This window comes from Sarcophilus harrisii, chromosome 3 (assembly GCF_902635505.1).
Source record: "Sarcophilus harrisii chromosome 3, mSarHar1.11, whole genome shotgun sequence".
Lineage (NCBI taxonomy): Eukaryota > Metazoa > Chordata > Mammalia > Dasyuromorphia > Dasyuridae > Sarcophilus > Sarcophilus harrisii.
Window position 1 is genome coordinate 255,964,729 of NC_045428.1, and position 20,584 is coordinate 255,985,312.

Here is a 20,584-nt window from a genome sequence, read left to right on the forward strand (position 1 = left end):
AGTAGTTGAGAAGTGCCATAGGTCTTTGGTCCATAAATAGTCTTTAGTGTATCATAAAAATGCATTGGATTGTTGCTATCAATATAAAACTGAATTGCATCTGCCTTCTTACTGAGCCAAGAAGCCTCAATCTCTTTAAGTTTCAACTATACTTTTGATGGAATTGAACAGTATCTTCTTAGAGATGGATAATTCATCCATCTCTACCTATAGAATTCTCATTTTTCATTTAGCAGCTTCTCAATTTCCCCATTATTTTTATCAAGCTAGTCCTGATGTTTGTGAGTGTTGTTCTGATCCAGATGAGCAAATGCAATACTGTACACCAAATCTCTGAAAGCTGTCCACTCCTTTTCTGTTCCATTATTGACAACTATGTGTTGGCTTAACTCACCTTCTGAGTTAGCAACAGTTTTCTCTCAGAGAAGCACTCTAATGGGTTGACATTAATTTTTCTAGTAGTCTTTTTGCATTGGGGCCTCTACTTTTGTTGAATGTGAATATTCAGCTTGAAGAGGATAAGTCTATGATCAGTCCAGCACCCTGCACCATACATGGTTTTGGTCACTCATACTGTCTGTCTCTTCTTCTGACAATCATATAGTATATTAAATGCCAGTGTTTGCTGCATGTGTGCATCCACCAAGTTTTATTGCATTTAGATAAATGGAATACAGTATTGGTGGTAAAGTCATGAGATGTACAAGTCAATAATAATTGACCCTTATTGTTACTGTTTCCAATTCCATTCCTCCCAAGGAGTCCCTGCCATGTCTGGTAGTCCGGACCTATTCCTAGCATTAAAGTCACCCAGAATTATAAGTTTACCTTCTTTTGGCATATTCATGTTTAAGGGTCTCCAGGTCTTCATAAAATTTTTCTTTGATGTCATCAGGGTTCTTCCATGGTAAGAGCAAAGACATCTGATAAGGGCAGTATGATGTTTTCCTGCAAATGGCAATCACATTGTCATGAGTCTGTTATTTACATCTTTTGTAAGGCGTATGACCTTGTTTACTAGATTAGTTTTGATTACAAAATCTACATGAGCTTCATGGTACTCCCTTTCACTGTGACCACTCCAGAAAACCATTTCCAACTTCTACTTCATTTGCCAGTCTTTTTTCACTCAGGGCTGCTATTTGGATGTGATACCTGTTGAGTTCTCTTGCAACAAAAGCATTTCTTCTTTAATATCTACAAGATTTTGTGTTGCCTATAAGTGTGTATGTATTTCATCTACCAATCAATGATTAGAGGAATCAGCTTTTCAGAAGCTTTTATACATTTTTTAGTTTTTTGAAATCTCTGTCACCTGTGGTAATCAGGCCAAGGTTGGGTAAACAGACAATTTTTGGGCACCTTCCTCATATATGAAGGTGAGCAGAGCAATCCTTAAAAAGCTGCTGAGACAATCAGGGAGCTGCCAAATCCCACTGCTACTTCCAGTGAACAGATAACCCTATAGCCTGGGCTGCCTGTGTGCAGGGTTGTGACTACTACAGTTGCTAGTATATCTGCACCTGCTGCTTTGTGATTTAAATGCCTGTCATCAAAGGACTTTAAGATAAGTTGAAATGATCAAATGGTATAGTAATGTCTTTTGATTTGTACATAAATTGGATTTAAGTGAGATAAAGTTGCATGAAGTTGTCATTCTCTCTTTTCCAAATCCATCCCTGTCCAGTGTCAAGACAGATGTGATGATTCAAGATGCAGTGGATGACCTTGATATCTTCAATGTCTGCCCAAGCTCTAAGCACTCTACAAAAACTTTATCTGCCTTCATGGCCATTGTAACAAATTGTTCTCATTCATCCATTCCACCAAGATATGTCTTTACATGCCTAGAGTACACACCTTTGTGATTCACCGTAGGATTTACGATTGGGAGGAGACTATTAGGATTCTTAAGGAAAGGTAAACTGACAGGTCAAAAAGAGAGCATATTGAATCTTGTGTGTAGATCAGCAGCAGAGTTGATCCTGTAAATGTGTAATGCCCTTCCAGCCTAAATAAGATTAGAAATCCAGCTCCAAAAAAAGAATGACTATAGTATGTTGGACATAATGAATGTAGAAATTCCATGTTAATCAAATTCTAACTAGACATCTGTATTATGTAAAACTTGGAAATAATTTGTCATTAGACTTCAAATGAAATCACAGAGTGAGAGGATGATAGATTTAGAGTTTAGAGGAAAAGATAAAGAGGTATTTGGGGCATACTATTTAAAATCTGTGGAACATCCACTTCAAAATGTCCAAAAAAGTAGTTGGAGGTATGAGATTAGAGGTCAGCAAAGATTTTAGGATTGGGTAAATTATTCCAAGAATGATGGTCATAGAGATGATTGAATCTATGGGAATGAACCCAATCTTATGGAACAACATAGATTATGCAAGGATATAGTAAAAACTGTATAAAATATCACTCATTTTAATAAAAAAAAAAAAACAAAGAGATTAGCTTTTTAAATAAAATGTTTACTAACTGAATGTTCTTTTCTCTCTGTATACTATTTCACTTGATCTTATCAGCTCTCATAGATTCAATTATCGTCATTATACTGTTGATTTGTACATCTTCTCATTCAGCCAAATCTCTCTGCTGACCTTTAAAATTATAAAAAATCTTAGTATTTCCTGAATACCTATCTTTTCTTTGCTCTTTCTCTCCCTAGTCTTTTGCAAAGGGCAAGCAAGTTTTGGAAGAGAAATGAATGCTTTCACTAACACTCATCAGCAAAGAGAAAAAAAAAAGCTTCCATTCTCCAGCCTCTCCTCTTTTGTCTTTTTCTATACCCAAAACATTTTTTATAACAAATATATAGTTAAGTAAAATAAATTCCCACATTAGCCACATCCAAAATGTGTTACATTTTACATATTGAACCCATTATTTAATAATTGAACTAAATATGTATTCCTAGCATAAATATAACTTTGTCATTGTATATAATCTTATTAATACATTTATATGGCTTCTCTTTTTTAATAATAATAATTTCCTTGATTTGACTTTACCTGGGCTAAGTACAAGATCATGTGTATAACATAGAAAACTTTTTGTAGGATTTTTTACTTAACTGTTTTTCAAACTAATTAATATTTTGGAAACAATTTTTTGAATGTTTTCTCATGTTTTGCTTGTATATTTATGGTCCAACATAGTTATTTTGTTGGAAATTGATTTCTGGTTTCTTTAATTTCTTTTTTTAAATTTGGGTTACTTGGTACTAATTTCTAATTCTGTTAATTGAAGCAATTTATAGTTTTGCTAATATTCTATTTCATTTAAGCTATTAGTTTTATTGGTACATAATCTGGCAAAATGGCTTTTAGTAATTTCATTTATTTCTTCATTTATTAACTAATTTCACTTTTAAATCATTGATACTATTAACTATTTTCTCTTTAAAATCAAATTATTAATTCAATATTTTGCTTTTAATTTTGCTAATCTTGGTTTTTAAATTTTTATTTTGATATTTAAGTTTTTAAATTTGGTGTTTGGGTATTTTAGTTATTTTTAGTTACAAACTAAATTGATTTTTTTCTCTCTTTTATTAGTGAAAGTGTTAATATCCAAAGACTGCTTGGGTTGTATCCCCAAAGTTTAAGTATTTTGTTTAATTATTTTCATAATTTTTAGTAGTAATTTAGTAAGATTATATATTAATCTGATAATTTGCTAATTGATTCACCAATTCTTCTGGATTATTTTTTTGTTATCTCTGTTTAGTCATTTTAGTTGTGTCAAACTCTTTGAGACCCCTTTTGAGGTTTTCTTGGTAAAGATTTTGGGATGTTTTGCTAAATTCTTCTCCCACTCATGTTATAGATGAAAAAATGAGGCAAGATTAAGTGATTTAGCCAAGGTCATACAGTCTCTAATTAATTTAAATTCTTCTGCTAATGACCCTTTAGATTAAACAGATTTTTAAATTATTTTGTTCAAAAGAGATTATGTTTAATTTTTTCCTTCTATTTTTGTAAATTATTTAAATTTATCAATCAATAAACAATTCTTAAGCACCTACTATATTTCAGGTACTGTACAAAGTATTGGAGATAAAATGAGAAGCAGAAGACAGTTTCTTCCCTTACCCAATCTAATGAAGAAGGCAATAGACCCAAAAAATGTACAAAGAAGATATTCACAGGATAAATTGGAGATAGATAACAGAAATAAGACACTAGAATTAAGAGGGATTAGGAGAGGTATCGTGTAGAAGATGAGATTTTAGTTGGTCCTTGAAGGAATTCAGAAAAAGCAAAGCCAAAGAAGTAAAAAATTCCAGGCATATGAAATGGTTGAGTGATGGCGGGAAGGGATATTCAATGAAAATTTCTAGATTTGGGAAATTAAGTTCCTCATTTGAGGGAAGCTAAGTATCCCTATATTACAAAGTTCATGGTAAAAGGGAGTAAACAAAGAAGTTGTGTAATGCTTTAATATCAAAAGATCTTATATTTGATCCTGGAGGTGATAGAGAGCCACAGGGTTTTACTGGTTTTGCATAGTAGTGGTATACGGTCAGAACTTGTCTTTAGGAAGCTCACTTTGACAGTTGAGTGGAGGATGAACAGAAGTTGGCAAAGACTTGGAGAATAAAGATAAACCAGCAAGCTATTGTAATATGTCCAGATAGAAAATGATGATGTCTCAGATCAGGTTTATTGCAGTGTAAGGAGAGAAAGGGATTTATATGAAAGATGCAATTAGGGTAGGATTGGTAGGCCTTAGCAACTGATTGAATATGAAGGGTATGAGGGAGTGATACCTCATTTTTGCTCATGTGCGTCCCTTTCCCTTCTTTAAGATCTCTTTGTAGTATAAACCCAGTAGAAACATGCTGGATCAAAGAATATGCAGATTTTGATAGTTCTAAATTGCTCTCTAGAATGACTGCATCAGTTCACAACTCCAACAACAATGTATTAATGTCCCAGTTTTCCCACATCCCCTCCAACATTGTCATTACCTTTTGCTGTCATCTTACCCACTCTGAGAGGTGTGTAGTGGTACCTCACAGTTGTCTTAATTTACATTTCTCTGATCTGTAGTGATTTAGAGCACCATTTTGCATGACTAGAAATGGTTTCGATTGCTTCATCTGAAAATTGTTTGTTCATATCCTTTGACCATTTATCAATTGGAAAATGGCTTGAATTTTCATAAATTTAAGTCAATTCTCTATATATTTTAGAAATGAAGCCTTTATTAGAACCTTGTTTATTGTTTCTTCTTCTAATCTTGTCTGCATTGGTTTTATTTGTTCAAAACCTTTTTAACTTAATATAACTAAAATTATCTATTTTGTGTTCAATAATGAACTCCAATTCTTCTTTGGCCACAAATTACTTTCTTTGCCACAGGTCTGAGAGGCTAATTATTCTTTGTTTTCCTAATTTATACTTAGAGTATTACTCTATATATCCAAATCATGAACCCATTTCAGTCTTATCTTGGTATAGGGTATTAGGTCTGGATCAATGCCTAGTTTCTGTCATACTAGTTTCCTATTTTCCCAGAAGTTTTTTGTCAGTGAGTTCTTATCCCAAAAGCTGGTATCTTTGGGTTTGTCAAACCACTATATTAGCATAGTTATTGACTATTTTGTCCTGTTAACTTAACCCATTTCAGTGATCAAATACTCTATTTCTTAGGAAGTATCACATGGTTTTGATGACTACTGCTTTATAATATGGTTTTATATAAATTTATATACATATATATATTTATATAATATAGTTTTAGGACCTAACTAGGGCATCGTCATTAACATTTTCTCATTAATTCCCTTGAAATTCTTGACCAAAAAAGAAAATCTTTGCCATGAGGAAGTTTGGGTAAGGCAACCCAAAAAAGGAAATTGAAAAATACAGAGATAGTGTGGAACATAATGAAGAAGTACCAAGGGTTGTAGTTGGGTAGAAACTGAAGAGGGCCAGGATAAAGAGATTTCTGTGGCTATGATCTAGATGAAGTTCCAGCAAAGGAGAATGGGAAAGAGCAGAGATATGTAGGAAAAAATAGGAAAGAGAAGCACCATGAAAATCTAGAGAAGAAGGTTATCAAGGTAAAAAGTGTGATCAACAAAAACTGTAGAGAGGTTTTAAAAAAGATAAGGAGTGGAAAAGATTAGCTCAATAAGGCAACTGAGAGATCATTAGTTATTTTGGAGAGCATATTTTCAGTTGAATGATAAGATCAGAAGTCAGATTGCTGAAAGCAGAGTGACAAGAAAGGAAGATACGTATTATGGAATACTTTCTTAAGGAATTAAGTTACAAAAGGGAAAAGGTTTGTGAGATGATAGTGGGGATGGCTAAACAAGTGAGGGTATTTGTTTTGTTTTGTTTTGTTTTGAGGATGGGGAAATATAGGTATTTTTTTGGGAGGAGTTAATATAGCATATAGCTAACAGAAAAGGAAAGATTGAAAGTGAAAATGGGGTTGATAAAGAGGAGAATGGGCAATCTAATGGAGAAGAAGAGTCACTCATTATAAGAGATGGAGTGGTGAAATGTAACAGAATCATCTGAGCTGAAGAGGAATGGAGAAGAGGAAGATCTTGGCAAATGGTTTAAAATTTTTTTTTTCAGTGAAATATGGGGCAATGTTCTCAGTAAAGAGGATGGCAGGAGGGGAAGCAATGAGAGGTTTGAAGAGGTGTGACAAGGTCTGGAAGAATTACTGGTTTAAGAATATTGGATATAGTGAACTAATTAGGAAAATATAAAAGACTAGTTTTGCTATGGTGAATATTTAGATAATGTAATATAAATTTGTAGTGGACTCAGTCAGTGTGGCATCATGATTTTCTCCATCTTTGTACAATAGCACATGAGTAAAAGTGAAGGTGATATGGATAGTGGGATTGATCTAGGGAAAGATCTGCAATATAATAAGAGGGCAAGGAATGCATCAATAATCAGTTTATTCACATATATGCATGCATACATACACCATGTATACTATTTTCTCTTCCCATTCGGTAGTTATCAGAGATCTAAAATAACTAATTTTCTAAAATTCTATCCAGATCTTTCTTTGTTAAAATGTTTGTCTATTTCTAAAAGAGGTACACTGAAGTTTCCTCATTTTAATTTTACTATATATATTATAATTTACGCTATGATATATTACATACTATTCATGATATAATTTCTTCCAACAAATTGTTTAACTTTTTCCTTAAATATTTAGATGCCATACCAATTAAAACATACAAGTATTGATTCATTATTGTTGGACCTTTTTAGCATAATGTAACTTCCCTTTTTATCTTTTAAAATCAAGTTTATTTTTGTTCTTGCCTTGTCTAAGATCAAGAATGATAATTTTGTTCTTTTGCATTCATTTGTATCCAATATATTTTGCTTCAGTCCCTTATTTTAACTTTGTGTTAATTTATTGTTTAATTTATTTCAATTGCATTTCTTGTGGGGAAAATGAATACGCATTTATATAGTATCTGTTCTGTGTCATGCACTGTGCTAAGCATTTTAAACAACTTATTTGATCCTCACAACAATCTTGATGGGTAGTGAACTGATTCGGCCATCCTGGAAAGTAATTTGGAACTATGGCCAAAAAATTATCAAAATCTGCATACCCTTTGATTCAGCAGTACAACTCCTGGTTCTAAATCCCAAAAAAGTCATAAAAGAGGGAAAACAACCCACATTTTAAAAAATGTTTATACTAGTTCTTTTTGTGTTGGCAAAGAATTGCCCATCAATTAGGAAATGACTGAATAAGTTATGGTATATGACAGCTATGGAATATGATTGTTCTATAAAAATTATTAACAATCTGATTTTAGAAAGGCCTAGGAATATTTTCCTGAATTGATGCAGAGTGAAGCAAGCAAAACCAAGAATACATTGTACATAGCAATAGTAGGATAGTGCAATGATCAACTATGATAGACTTGGTTCTTAGCAGTTCATTGATCTGAGGCAATCCCAATAAATTTTGGATGAAAAAAGTCATCTGCATCCAGAGAGAGAACTATGGAGACTGAATATAGATCAACATATACTATTTTCACTGTTTTTTTTCTTACCGTTTTTCCTTTTGTTCTGATTTTTCTCTCTTAACATGATTCACATGGAAATATATAAAAAAATGAATGTATTTGTATTACAAAAATGTTTTTACATGTAATTGGGGAAATAATAATAATAATATAATAATAATATCTAAAAACAATAATATTGCTTTTTTAAAAAAACAAGTCAGGATTTTTCTGCTGCTCTCCATCTAGGAAAGGGAGAATTTCTGCACATTGTACTTTGTTGAAATTCTTTATTCTTATACAAGGATTATCTGAACTGTTTCCCAATTCATCATTCAATAAGTAGTCTGAAGGCTAGGTGATGAATCTGGTAGTATAGTCTTATCAAAATATTACTTCTTTTCTTTCCTCCCTCAGTTCTTCTCCAAATATTATTTTTTATACTTTTCTGTAGTTTATGGATTTTCTAATAGGCTTCCTAATAAGCAATTCTACTCTTAACATTTAAAAATTTGTCTTTGGAACATAGGATTTCATGGTCAAATTCTTTTTTTAAAAATCTTAAATGAATTCAGATTTACCATGAGTTACTTAACTTATTACCCATAAACTACACATTTGTGAATAAAAATTGGAAACCATAAATTTTTATTACCTCTTTTTGTATACATACTATTTCTTGGGCTTTAACAATTCTTTTCACTTTATTCTTTTTCCTTTGTTGCTGTGATTGATATCTAGCTTGGTGGTAATTTAAAAATTCAATATCTTCCTATAAGTTTACCCATGACTTTGAGGAATCCAACCAACTCATGGGAGGACCTGGAATGGATAGGTGTGGATACATTAGGTTCATTATGGTTAGAGGAAGCAATATTATTTATGAAATTATAGGTTCAATTGAGTAATAATGATTATAACAATATTGGTGGCTTACATTTCTATCTAAATGTTTTAAAATTTGCAAAATGTTTTTACTTAAATTATCTCATTGGATACAACTACCCTGTGGAAGAGTCCTTAAGTAGGTATACTATGTCAAACAATAGGAATATACAGATAAAACAGATATTTTTGTAACTGAGGTATTCGAACATAGTTCTTAACAATCACACTCAATTATCTAATTTCTGTACTGGTTCATTGTGTCTTAGAATGTCACTGGGAGCTCTTTATAGATGATTCATCTATTGTAGGTTGATGTCCCTTTTGGAGTGTCTTACCTAGGTTTTTTTTCCCTAGATTTCAGTTATATTCAAGTCATGATTAGCCACAATGAACAAATATGTTAGAACATAATTAGTGCTTCTTCTTGAAACCCTAAATAAACACTTGCTCTCTCTGAAAACTCTGCAGAAATATGACTTTTAGCCTCCTCTTGCCTCTTCCCCTTTTTTCCTATCATGGTTAATCAGGTTTCACCTACTGTATCTTGTCTTATTCACACCTGTTTCATTATCTCTGCCTAGAGGTTTTTATTAGTTAACATACTGTTTCTAATTTTAGTTATTGCATATACTTGAAATGTATACAACTGAATTTTTTAAAAAAGGTATCCCATAATGAAAACTTTCTGCTAATTCAAAGAGAATTGCCCCTAGCTAATATTAATGTAGTTTAAAAAAACATATGTAAATCATATATAAATGATATAAAAACTACATATAAATAGGGTTGTGCAGTAAGGTAGTAACTAAAAACTTCTAAAATAGATTGAATGTTTTTTATTAAATTCACTAAATTCAACCAACATTTTAGATGTTGATAAAATAAAGCACTTTATTTTTAGAGTGTAAATAAGAGTTAAGTTAATATATATAACTGCTTTAATAAAACTGATCCAAGAATAGAGTTAATAACTCCCTTCTAGGAAACTTGTATTATATAGAAACTTTAGTGCATATGGTATAGTAAAAGCACTTTTTAGAGATCCACTTTTTCAGAGGTAATCTTTCCAGCAGCCAAAAAAGAGGTGTCTATATAATAATGCACAAATATTTTACTTAATGGAGAACCCCTTTGTGACTTTACTCAATAACTGATTTATATGTTACACATAAAGGAAAAATAAATCCTTTGTTATGTGGTTTTCTAATACAAAAAAGATCAAAGGAATAGCTATTGTCAGATATAGACATGCTGACAGTGCCAAGAAATAATAGTCAAAAGTGAAGAATAGAAGAGAAAAATGATTAAAAACATGTAAGAAAACAGGCAAAACTATATTGGGTTACATAGCTCCTGATAAGTAGGAATCACTATATTGTAACACATTTTGTGAAGGTTTTTGATTCTGAAATTTTACTCATTATTGACATTCTGTTTTTTGGACAGAAAATAAAGAAAAAAAAAAGACTCATAAAGCACCTACTCTGACATAAGGACAAAAGGATATAAGATGAATAAGGATATCTTGTTTTCTAGGGAATTATAATCTTCCAACAATTCCAATCAATTGGTCAAGCAACAATAGACATATTATAATATATAGTAATATATATATATATACTATATATGTATATAAGGATACTATATATATGTATATAAGGATCACTATATTTTCAATTGAAAATTTGATGTCCATAATGATACTGTGTACTCATTAAGAACAGATTAATTTTGATTTATTTTACCTCTGTAGACAGGAGAATGTATAATCTATTTTAGAAATAGTGAAAATGAAAATAAAATTTTAGTGCTTAAAGGTGTAGACCGGGTTGTGCTGGAGGTAGTTTTAATGGCTCACATGAGCAGATTGTTACATTTTCAGTACAATTATTTATGCCTCAAAATTTGCTACAAGGGTTTACTTTATCATTCTGTTTAATGTCTAGATTTAAGAAAATGATGGAGAAAATATTATTAATGCAAATTAAACTTACATGTGTCCTCCATTTGTATTGTTTCTCCTGGAGAATCATATTAAACAATTATCAATATTGTATTGGGTATAAGCTATAGTTATCTGGAAAACTGATGTAATCATCCACAAATATTTATTATGGATGTATCATGATGTGCAGTAGAAGGGGCACTGAAATTGGAATAAGAAAACCTGAATTTGAATTCCAGCTCTCATATCCTACCTTAAGCAAGTTGCTTAAATTTTCCAGGCTTCAATTTCCTCATCTGTAAAACAATGGATTTGTATGTGATGGTCTAGAAGGTTAATCGGTTCTATTTGATTAAATGCTTATTAGGGGTGAGATACTATACTAGATACTAGGAATATAAAGATAACAATTAAACAGCCCTCAAGTAGCTTACATGAAATGTGAGATAGAGCATTCCATCAGGGAAATGTATTTGAGAATTTTTCATTGGAAATGCTGAATCAGTGAAATAATAGTAGATAAATGTTATAGAAAATGATTTTTCCTGTAGCATAGGCAATACTTGGTAAATTGACAAGCAATCTGTTTAATACTATAAATTAATAATAGATCAGTGACAGGTGTTTCCTCATTGAGAGCTTCTAAATAGTGATAAACTGACCCAAAAAAGGTGACATTCTAAATATTGATAGTACAAATGGATGTTCATTAAATATATCCCTCCTACAATCTGTATAACTACTCTTTGTTAATACCAAATTGCTTATATTGTTCATATTTAGTTGTTTATATATCTTTCATGAGAACCATCATGGCATTATTGTTTATTCTTCATTCTTGAAGAGGTCCAATGGCATCAGAAGGGATGATGTCTTGACTTGCAAGTGATTTGGATTTAAGTGAGGCAGAGTTATTCAAAATAATTCGCTTCACTCTCTCCTCCAGAGTCATCTGAATCTAGTGGCAAGGCATTTATCAAAGTGACTGATGATGACTATGGATCCAATTGGAAAGTTTGGCTTTTTAAAGTTAAGGTCTCAATTGGAATGCCTAATCAATTAATTTTTGGATAGGAAAGGGTAACTCTGGAGCTAAGATCTAGGTTCAAGTCTCTTTTCTGGCAAATCATTTCACCTTTTAGTGTCCAGAATTACTCTCTAAGCCTATTAAGTTATGATCAGCAGTAGTGGAATTTCTGCAAAGGGAATAATGAATCTAGGAATAATTGCCAGATCTTTACAATTCTTGTTGCATTATTTATTTAATTATTACATATAAACAATTAGTATTTAATTATAAAGTTATTTTAGTTATATTTATAAAAAGATGTTGCATTTAATATTTCTATTATGACAATTATTTTTAGTTTTTTGAAACTAAAGTAATAAAAATATAGACTCAAAATGAAAAACAACAGCCAAATGATAAGATTTTTCTGTATTTACTTTTAAGCAATTAAAAAGAATGACATTTTATCATTTCCCCCATTTTTTCAGGTCCATCTGTCCTTGACTTTGGTGAAATTTGTGTGAATCACATATGTACTAAACAAGTACATATTGTCAATAATCTGCTTCTTCATGTTTTGGTGCGGTTAGAAATTGATCATAAAGAACTAAAGAATACCTATCCATTGTCTTTTGTGATTCCACCTTCATCAAATACAAACATTTTAATAGCATTTGAGAAGACTACCCTGGGGACATTTTGCAAGTAAAAATGCCTTTTGGTTTATTTATTTGGTCAAATACTTTTGATTCTAAAATTAGGAGGTTTTAATTTTATCTGTATTTATCTTTCATCTATCAATATAGCTATCTAGCTATCCTCTTTGTGGATGTCTATATATATATGTTTTCTTGATTCTTTTGTATACTATTTCTTTTTTTTTTTAAAATCTTAACTTTCAATTCCAAATTCTCTTTTTTTTCTTTATCCTTTCCCTATCCATTGAGAAAGAAGGATATATGATAACCATCTTTTTGGTATAGTATTTGCACTTTTAGTGCAAATATTTTTCTTTCATGAGTAACTCTAGGATATTGCCTATTAAATAATTTTTTTGTAGATCTCGGTTTTATATACCTTGATTTGTATACTTGAATCTCAGTAATAAAATAATATATATATATTTGAAAAATGTTTTTTATATATTATAGGTCTTTCAGTTTCACAATTAACAACATCCCTAGCGGAAATATACTTGTGAAAGCAGTAGTGATGCCTGTGGCTCTTGAGTTATCAACTAAAGAGCTGGTTGTAAAACCTACTCAAGGCTTCTTGATAAAAACAGCATATAGAGGGACAATCAGATTGTATAATCGCCGAAACTGTGAAGCTAAATTTAAATGGCTACCATTGATTCAAAATAATGGGATTGCATTTTCGATACGTCCAGCTAAAGGTACAGTGTGTTTTATTTTTATTTGTTTGAAGGCTCATAATATTACAGTATATGACTGTATTGCTAATCATCAGTTTATTCTTTGATTTAGAACTGATGTTATAATGTTTCCATCTCAAAGTTAGGGTCTTTTTTTTCTAGTTTTCATTATGCTTGTTATAAGTGATACTGATTTGGTAGAATTTCCCTGAACAGAATTATGATCATAGTGTGAATTTGTCATTGAATATTAAGAAATATCTCCTTTTCTTAAACCAATTAAATTTAGAGAATTTTATAATCTTTGATACACTGTGTACCTTTCTTATGTACTTAAGTATTTAATGCATATTTAAGTATTTTTCAAAGTGCTTAAGTATTTATTGAGTACTTAAGTACATTTTATTTATTATTTCATACAAAACACCCCAAGAAAGATGAAAAGAAAAATAAATAATTGTATCTGTCCTCAAGTTTAAAATATAGTAGAACTTATAATCTTCCAGTCTTCTCCCTACCTCTAGATTCTCTGATTTCCTATTGGAAGCAGTCTCTGTATTTGATTGCATCTATGGTACAAACTTTGGTAATGAATCTCTGAGAGTGACCAATCATTTGCTAATCTAAGTTTTATAGGAGGAATCTCAATTAGGACAGATAATAGTTAAAATTTGCTTTTTATTCCCTTCCTCAGTGTTCTGCTAATTGGTATTCTTTATATCATCCTTAATGAGCTTGATTTTGATTCCAGGCAAAATTCTAGGACACATTATTAAAGAAGCATTTTGTTAGCACTTAGGAAGGAGAGTAATACTCATTAAAATCAGTATATACATCTCTCACACATAAAAGGTTATACTAGATAAATATCATTTCTTCTCTTGTAAGGATTGCTAAGTTAGTGTAGAAAGGGAGTATCATAGACATTGTATCTAGATATCAGCAAAGCACTTGACAGAGTCTCTTAACAATATCTTTGTGAACAAGGTGGGACATGGTCATATTATAGTTAGGTGTATTTGTAACCTGTTGACTAGAAATAGATGGTAGTAACCCCTCGTGTTAAAATAGAGGGAGATTTCTAGTTGTGCCTTAGTTATCATTCCTTGACCCTGTATTTATTTTTTTCCCTTTTGATTACATCTGTAACTTTATTGGCATGGGTAATTATTGATTGGCTAGTTCTGTCTATTCATTCAGATTGGCCATAATCACTTATTCTTAGAAAGATGCCTAGGGCCACTGAAAAATTAAGGACTTGCCAAGGATCTCAGACTAAGTATGAGTCAGAAATGAGATTTTAGCCTGGCTCTTTCTGAGTCCAAGAGCAACTCTCTACCTACTATAAGATGTTATTTTTTGATAATTAACATTCCCCCACTCCAACATTTTGATAAAAGTATAAGTAGGATGCTATGGAGTATAATATGTGAGGCAAAGACCCTTAACTTCTGCCATGAGAGCTACTGAGCCCTTTTGAGGACTGCTCTCCACCTTTGGTGCCCACCTGCTATCCAACTCTTACTTGTGCCTCCAAGAAACTATAGCATGCTAAGCAATCACACTCCATTAAAACTGTTTGGCTAAACTAAGTTGAAGGTAACCAAAGGACCTCAAATCCATAAATGACTATCCCAAGCATGTGAAGACTTTCTTATCAGAATAAGTGATATAAACAATTTATTCCAGTGAGCCATGAAGGTGGTGGAAACAGTCACTGTGGAAAACTTAGAACCTGGTTAGACATCAACATCACCAAGTTTATCCTCTTCATTTCAAGCCATTGACAGTTATCATGACTTGCCACTGGACTTTGAGGACTCTGGAAAAGAGAACAAGACCAGTGTCTTCACAAAACTCTGCCTCACTTAAATGCAATTTATGTGTGAAGCAAAAGACATCACCCTTACCATTTTTCCATTTTTCCCTTCCTTACCTTGAAGTACTGTGATGAAGGCAAAATGTGTTTAACAACAGGTGTTGTTACATAAAAAGCTAAATTCACAGGCAGCCCTTTGGATATCTCTGCAGTTTCCTTTAAGGATTGCAGAAGGGGATAGGAAAGGGATTTTAAAAATTGTCTGCTTCCTCTAACCGACCCTGACCTGCTTATTACAGTAGCTAGTGAACATACACACACACACATACACACACACACACACACACACACACACACACACACCACACTAACAAAACTTTTGTAAGGATAATTCTACTCACTATTAGTATATAGAATATGTCTATGCTTATGGATAATGCAAAACCCAGTAAACCTGAAAGACAAATAGCTTTCATAGGGAGTGTACTTTCACTACAAAGTATCACATCTAAATAACAGCCCTGAGTAAAACAAAAGTAGTAAATAAGGACCAGCATAACAAAACTGAAGCTGGACATTTTTTTTTTTTTGAAATAACTTCAGTGATGGGGCTATGAAGCTGCTGTAGGTTTTGCAATCAAATCTTATTTATTCAGCAAGTTTATAGTTCTCCTCCCCCAAACAGGCTCATGGTAGAAAAACTTGCAGGAAGTGCCATGCCACTGTCATCATTGAACACATTCCCACCATGATGAACCCTACTGAGGACAAGACAAATTTTATAAAGATCTGGAGACCCTCATCATCAACAAAAGACAAGCTCATAATTCTGGGTGACTTTAATGTCAGAGGAAGCACAGACCAACAGACATGGCAAGGAATAATTAGGAGGAATGGAATCAGAAACAATAGCATCTGAAGTCTTGTACAACTCATGACCTCATCACCAACACTGTCTTCTATTTCCTTAAAAGCAGTAAAGCTTAATGGATGCACTGTCTAGCAAACATTGACATTTCTTTATAAGGAGAAGAGACAGACAAAATTTAAGAGTGATGAAGTCCGTGTGTGGTATAGCTAGATGTACTGATCATAGACATATTCTCTCTGAGCTAAATATTTACATTCCACAAAGTAGCAACTCTGGGGTAAGCTGACTAATAGAAAACTTACTATCAATAGATTATAATGTTATTCCATGCACAAAGAGTTTGTTGATAACTTGGAAAGAAAGCTGACTCAACAAATGATTGCTAACAGTTCAGCCAAAAAAAAAAAAAGTGGTCATCTTTTAGAGATTGGTTGCACAACACTGCAGTCACTTGTCAGCTTAGAACACTTGCAGACATCAGGATGGATTTGTTGAAAATTATTGGGAAATTCAGAAGTTACTAAATGAAAAATAAAAATTCCACAGACTTTACCAGCAGGACAGTTTGTTAGTCTCTAAGGAGGCAGCATTTAACTTCCTCAAAAGTAAAATACAAGTGAAATTTTAAAGACATGAAGTATTCTTGGCTCAGAAAAAAGACAGATGAAATTTAGTTTTCTGCTGGTAGTAACAGTCCAAAATATTTTTAAGATGAAGGGTGTTGATGGGCCAAAGACATATGGTACATCAAAACTACTTATTATTGATTGATGGAGTTGCATTGATTAGTGATTTGATTAGTGATAAGGACATGATCTTGGAGAGACTTCTATAATGTTCTCAACAGAAATTTTAAATGCCATTTAGCTCCTCCCATATGGCAAAGTGCCTGGTGCTGATGATTTTCAGCTGAGATTGACAAGGCAAGGGATCTACTACTCATATAAAAATTGCCTGAAATGTTTCGGGTTATTGGGTAAGAAGGAATTATCCCCCTAAGTTTTCAAGAATGCCTTTGTTGTCCATCTTTATAAAAGAAAAGGAAATAGGTTGTCATGTGACCATCAGAGGGGGTTCTCTCTTTTAGTCAATACTAGCAAGATTCTTGCCAAAGTCCTTCTCAGTTGACCAATCCTTCACTTGGAATATAGTCATCTACCTGAGAGCCATTATAGCTTCAGAAAAGGCCAATGAATGGTAAATATGATGTTTGCTGCTGACAACTCCAAGAGAAATGCCAGGAATACAACAATAGTCTGTACACAATGTTCATTGATCTCACTAAGCCTTTTGATACTTTCAGTTGTGAGGGCTTGTGGAAGATCATAGGAAAATCTGGTTGCCTGGAGTAGTTAAGCAGCAATGAATGCCAGTTTCATGATGGCATGGTTGCATGAGTTCTAGATATTGGACAATGCTCTTCTACTTATCCAATAATAATAGGAATGAAGTAAGGCTGTGTGTTTGCTGCTGTGATTTTTAGTGATGTTGTCAGATGCCTTTAACAAGGACAAAAACAATATATTGATCAACCACTGTCCTGATGGTAAATTATTTAATTTGAAAAGGCTACAAGTCAAGATTAAAATGAAGGGAGAGTTGGTGCATGACTTTTTTGTTCCAGGCAATTGTTAACTTAGTGTAAACTCTGTGACTGAGATGGAGTGAAGTACAGATCAACTCTCTGCTGCTTGTGCTTGTGACAATATCAAGAAAACAGTTTTTCTACCAAGCCAGCATTGCATCATCCATATATGGAACTATTGATTACAGCAAATGGAGAAATTTTGAATGCTGTGGATAAGTTCACTTATCTCAGAAGTATATTTTCTAAGGATTCTAGGTAAGATTGTTGGGCTCATTACAAGAGCTAGCTCAGTGTTTGGGAAGATCCCAAGTAAAGTTTTGGAGATGAGAGGTATTAGACTGCCTATCAAACTGAAGATCTACAGAGGTATTGTGCTGACCTCATTCTTTTATACCAGTGAAACCTGGATAGTCTACCATTGCTATGCTAGGAAACAGAATTGTTTCCATATGAATTGTCTTAGGAAGACCACCTGCAATATAAGGCACTGAAGACTTGAGCTAAAACTGCCTTGCAATCAAATCCTATTGTAGAGAATGCAACACAGATGGACTGGCCACATTTTTTTGAATGGCAAATGTATATTTGTCTGAAAAGACTATTTTATAAAGAATTTACACATGGCAACCACTCACATAGAGGTCAGAATTGATACAAGGACAACTCTCAAGGTCTCTCTGAAGAACTTCGGAATCAATTTAGAGATTTGTAAGACATAGACCACCTAGTATGGTGTGCTCCCTCAAAGAAGTTGGTCTGTTCTATGAGTAAAGCAGAATTGCAGCTGCACAAATGAAACATGAGGTGCACAAATTTAAAGACATCTCCACTGCAAATGTTCATATGGACTGTATGTACCCAACTTGTTGTAGAGCATTCTGAGTTCATGTTGGTCTGATCAGCCACAGTTGGACACACTGTATATTGACCTGACATAGTGATCATTCTGGTCCTCTTTGATTACAAAGGACAACTATAGGCGATATAGTAGATTTTTCCTACTTTGGAAGTCCTGTGAATTGAAAATAATATAAAAAAAACAAAAGTTGTGGCTGATGGCTAATTATTTTTCATACTGTACTTAATACAGGTATTGTAAAAGGATACTCAGCATTGGATTGTGAAGTCACCTGGCAACCAAGTTACAGTTCTCCAGACAGAGGCCAATTTGACCTTCAAGTGTATAATGGAAACACTGTGAGGCTAGATTGTACAGTAAAGGTAATGCCTTTTCATTGATGTATCTATATTTTTATGTAGGTTGTAGTAAGGGCTTGTTATAGTAGATTTGTTACTCATTGATTCACATTCCTATGTTGTCTATACTGTCATTTTCAGCACAATTCAGTCATGTCATATAGTGATTTCCTATTACCTCCAGGAGAAAATAAAAAATGCTGTTTATCATTTAAATTATCCCATCTCATCCTATTTTTCCAGTCTTCTTAAACCTAATTCCCAATTACATACTCTTCAATTTAATAACTCTATAGTAAACCTGGCCATTGTCTCTATCTCTCACACCTGAAATAATCTCCCACCTCCAGGATACCTACTGAATTTCCCAGATTCTTATAAGTCTCAACTAAAATTTTATCCTTTACTGAGAAGTCTTTTTTAAACTTTTAATTCTCATGCCTTCCTTTTGTTAATTATTTCCTATTTATCTTGCATATGGCTTTTGCTTTTCTATATTTGTTTCTGTGTTGCCTCTCTCATTAAATTTTAAGGTCCTCCTTGAGCCCAAGGACTGTTTTTTGCCTTTTTTGTACCCTCAGAACTTAGCACAGTGCCTGCACATAGGAGATACTTAATAAATGTTCAATGATTGATTAATCAATTCACAACTACTTACACCATGCATTGCTTTTTATTTAGTCTTCTTTTGGAGAGGAATTTCATTAAAGGTTCTTGAGAGGAACAAAAGTAGGGAAAGTACCCGGTGGATTTGGTCTCAGAAGAGTGGGACTCCAAATCATCCCCATCCCACTTGGCCTACTTTAAGCTCAAGCTGTATCCAAGTTCCTTTGTTGTGAATTTCTACTCTTTTTCTCTGATGTTGGAGACTTGTAAAATACACCTAAATAATGCTTTGTGGGTGCCTATATTTTTCTAGTAAATACCTCCCAGCTTTAATCACATCTATCCTCTCCTTCTAGATATGTTGTTACATAATTGATTATCCCCCAACTGCAATTAATACCATAGGCCACCTATACAAGTCAGCAATATATTAAACAGACATGTTAATTTTGAGAAATTGGTTTCTTTATAAAAAAGTGTTTAAAACATAAAAACCAGTTGATGAAAAATAAAGTTAAACAACCTCCCCAGAAACCAAACAGATTCTTGAAGAGAAGATTAGGATATAATTCAGTGCTCTCCCAAACAGTGAAGGAATGAACATGTTGGAACATTTGGATACTACTAATTTTATATTTAGCAATAAGTATGTATGGCTATAGTCACATCACTTATCAGCTGTTCCATAGTTAACTCACAATATTTTCATCCAGTCACTCATTTTCTTGCTGCCATGAGTAGCAGGTGGCCTGTCTGAAGTCTCATTAAACACCTCTTTTTCTTTCTCCATGTCCTTAAGAATGGCGAAATGCTAAATAAGTTCTTTTAAATGCAACAGATAAGCACTGAACAGTGGTCTCCAGAATCCTGCTGCATGCATATACACAAGCACACATAATATGGATTGATAATGAAAATATATCTGTCTATACCAAACACTCCAGTGCTTCTTCATGACATATAGGTGATGTCAATGACATACAAGTTCTGGCAGAGTCTATAAAGCTGGAATTATTTTGAATATTAACTCTGTGAGGGAATGTATGTCTGTCAGCTAAGGATTAGCCTAGTCTTGCAGAGAAATAATGTGGAGGGAGCTCTTAATTTAAGTTTTGGAGAACTGGGTACTAATACCATTTCTCCTGCTCTAGTATCTATTTATGCATTGGAAATCTTTAATTCACTTAACTTTTCTTCCAGAAAAAATTTTTCTTATAAATTTGGTAATCTTCAACAGACATTAACATTGTATATATG

At 32.9% G+C, this 20,584-nt stretch overlaps 1 protein-coding gene across 1 annotated transcript in view; it reads left to right on the top strand.

Moving 5' to 3' along the window:
• Positions 1-20,584, top strand: part of CFAP47 (cilia and flagella associated protein 47) — a 759,462-nt gene that overhangs the window by 75,452 nt on the left and 663,426 nt on the right. The window contains exons 14-16 of the mRNA XM_031959439.1: positions 12,360-12,576; positions 13,023-13,267; positions 18,615-18,745. Of these exons, the coding sequence (XP_031815299.1) occupies positions 12,360-12,576; positions 13,023-13,267; positions 18,615-18,745 (593 nt within the window). The remainder of the gene's footprint in view (positions 1-12,359; positions 12,577-13,022; positions 13,268-18,614; positions 18,746-20,584) is intronic.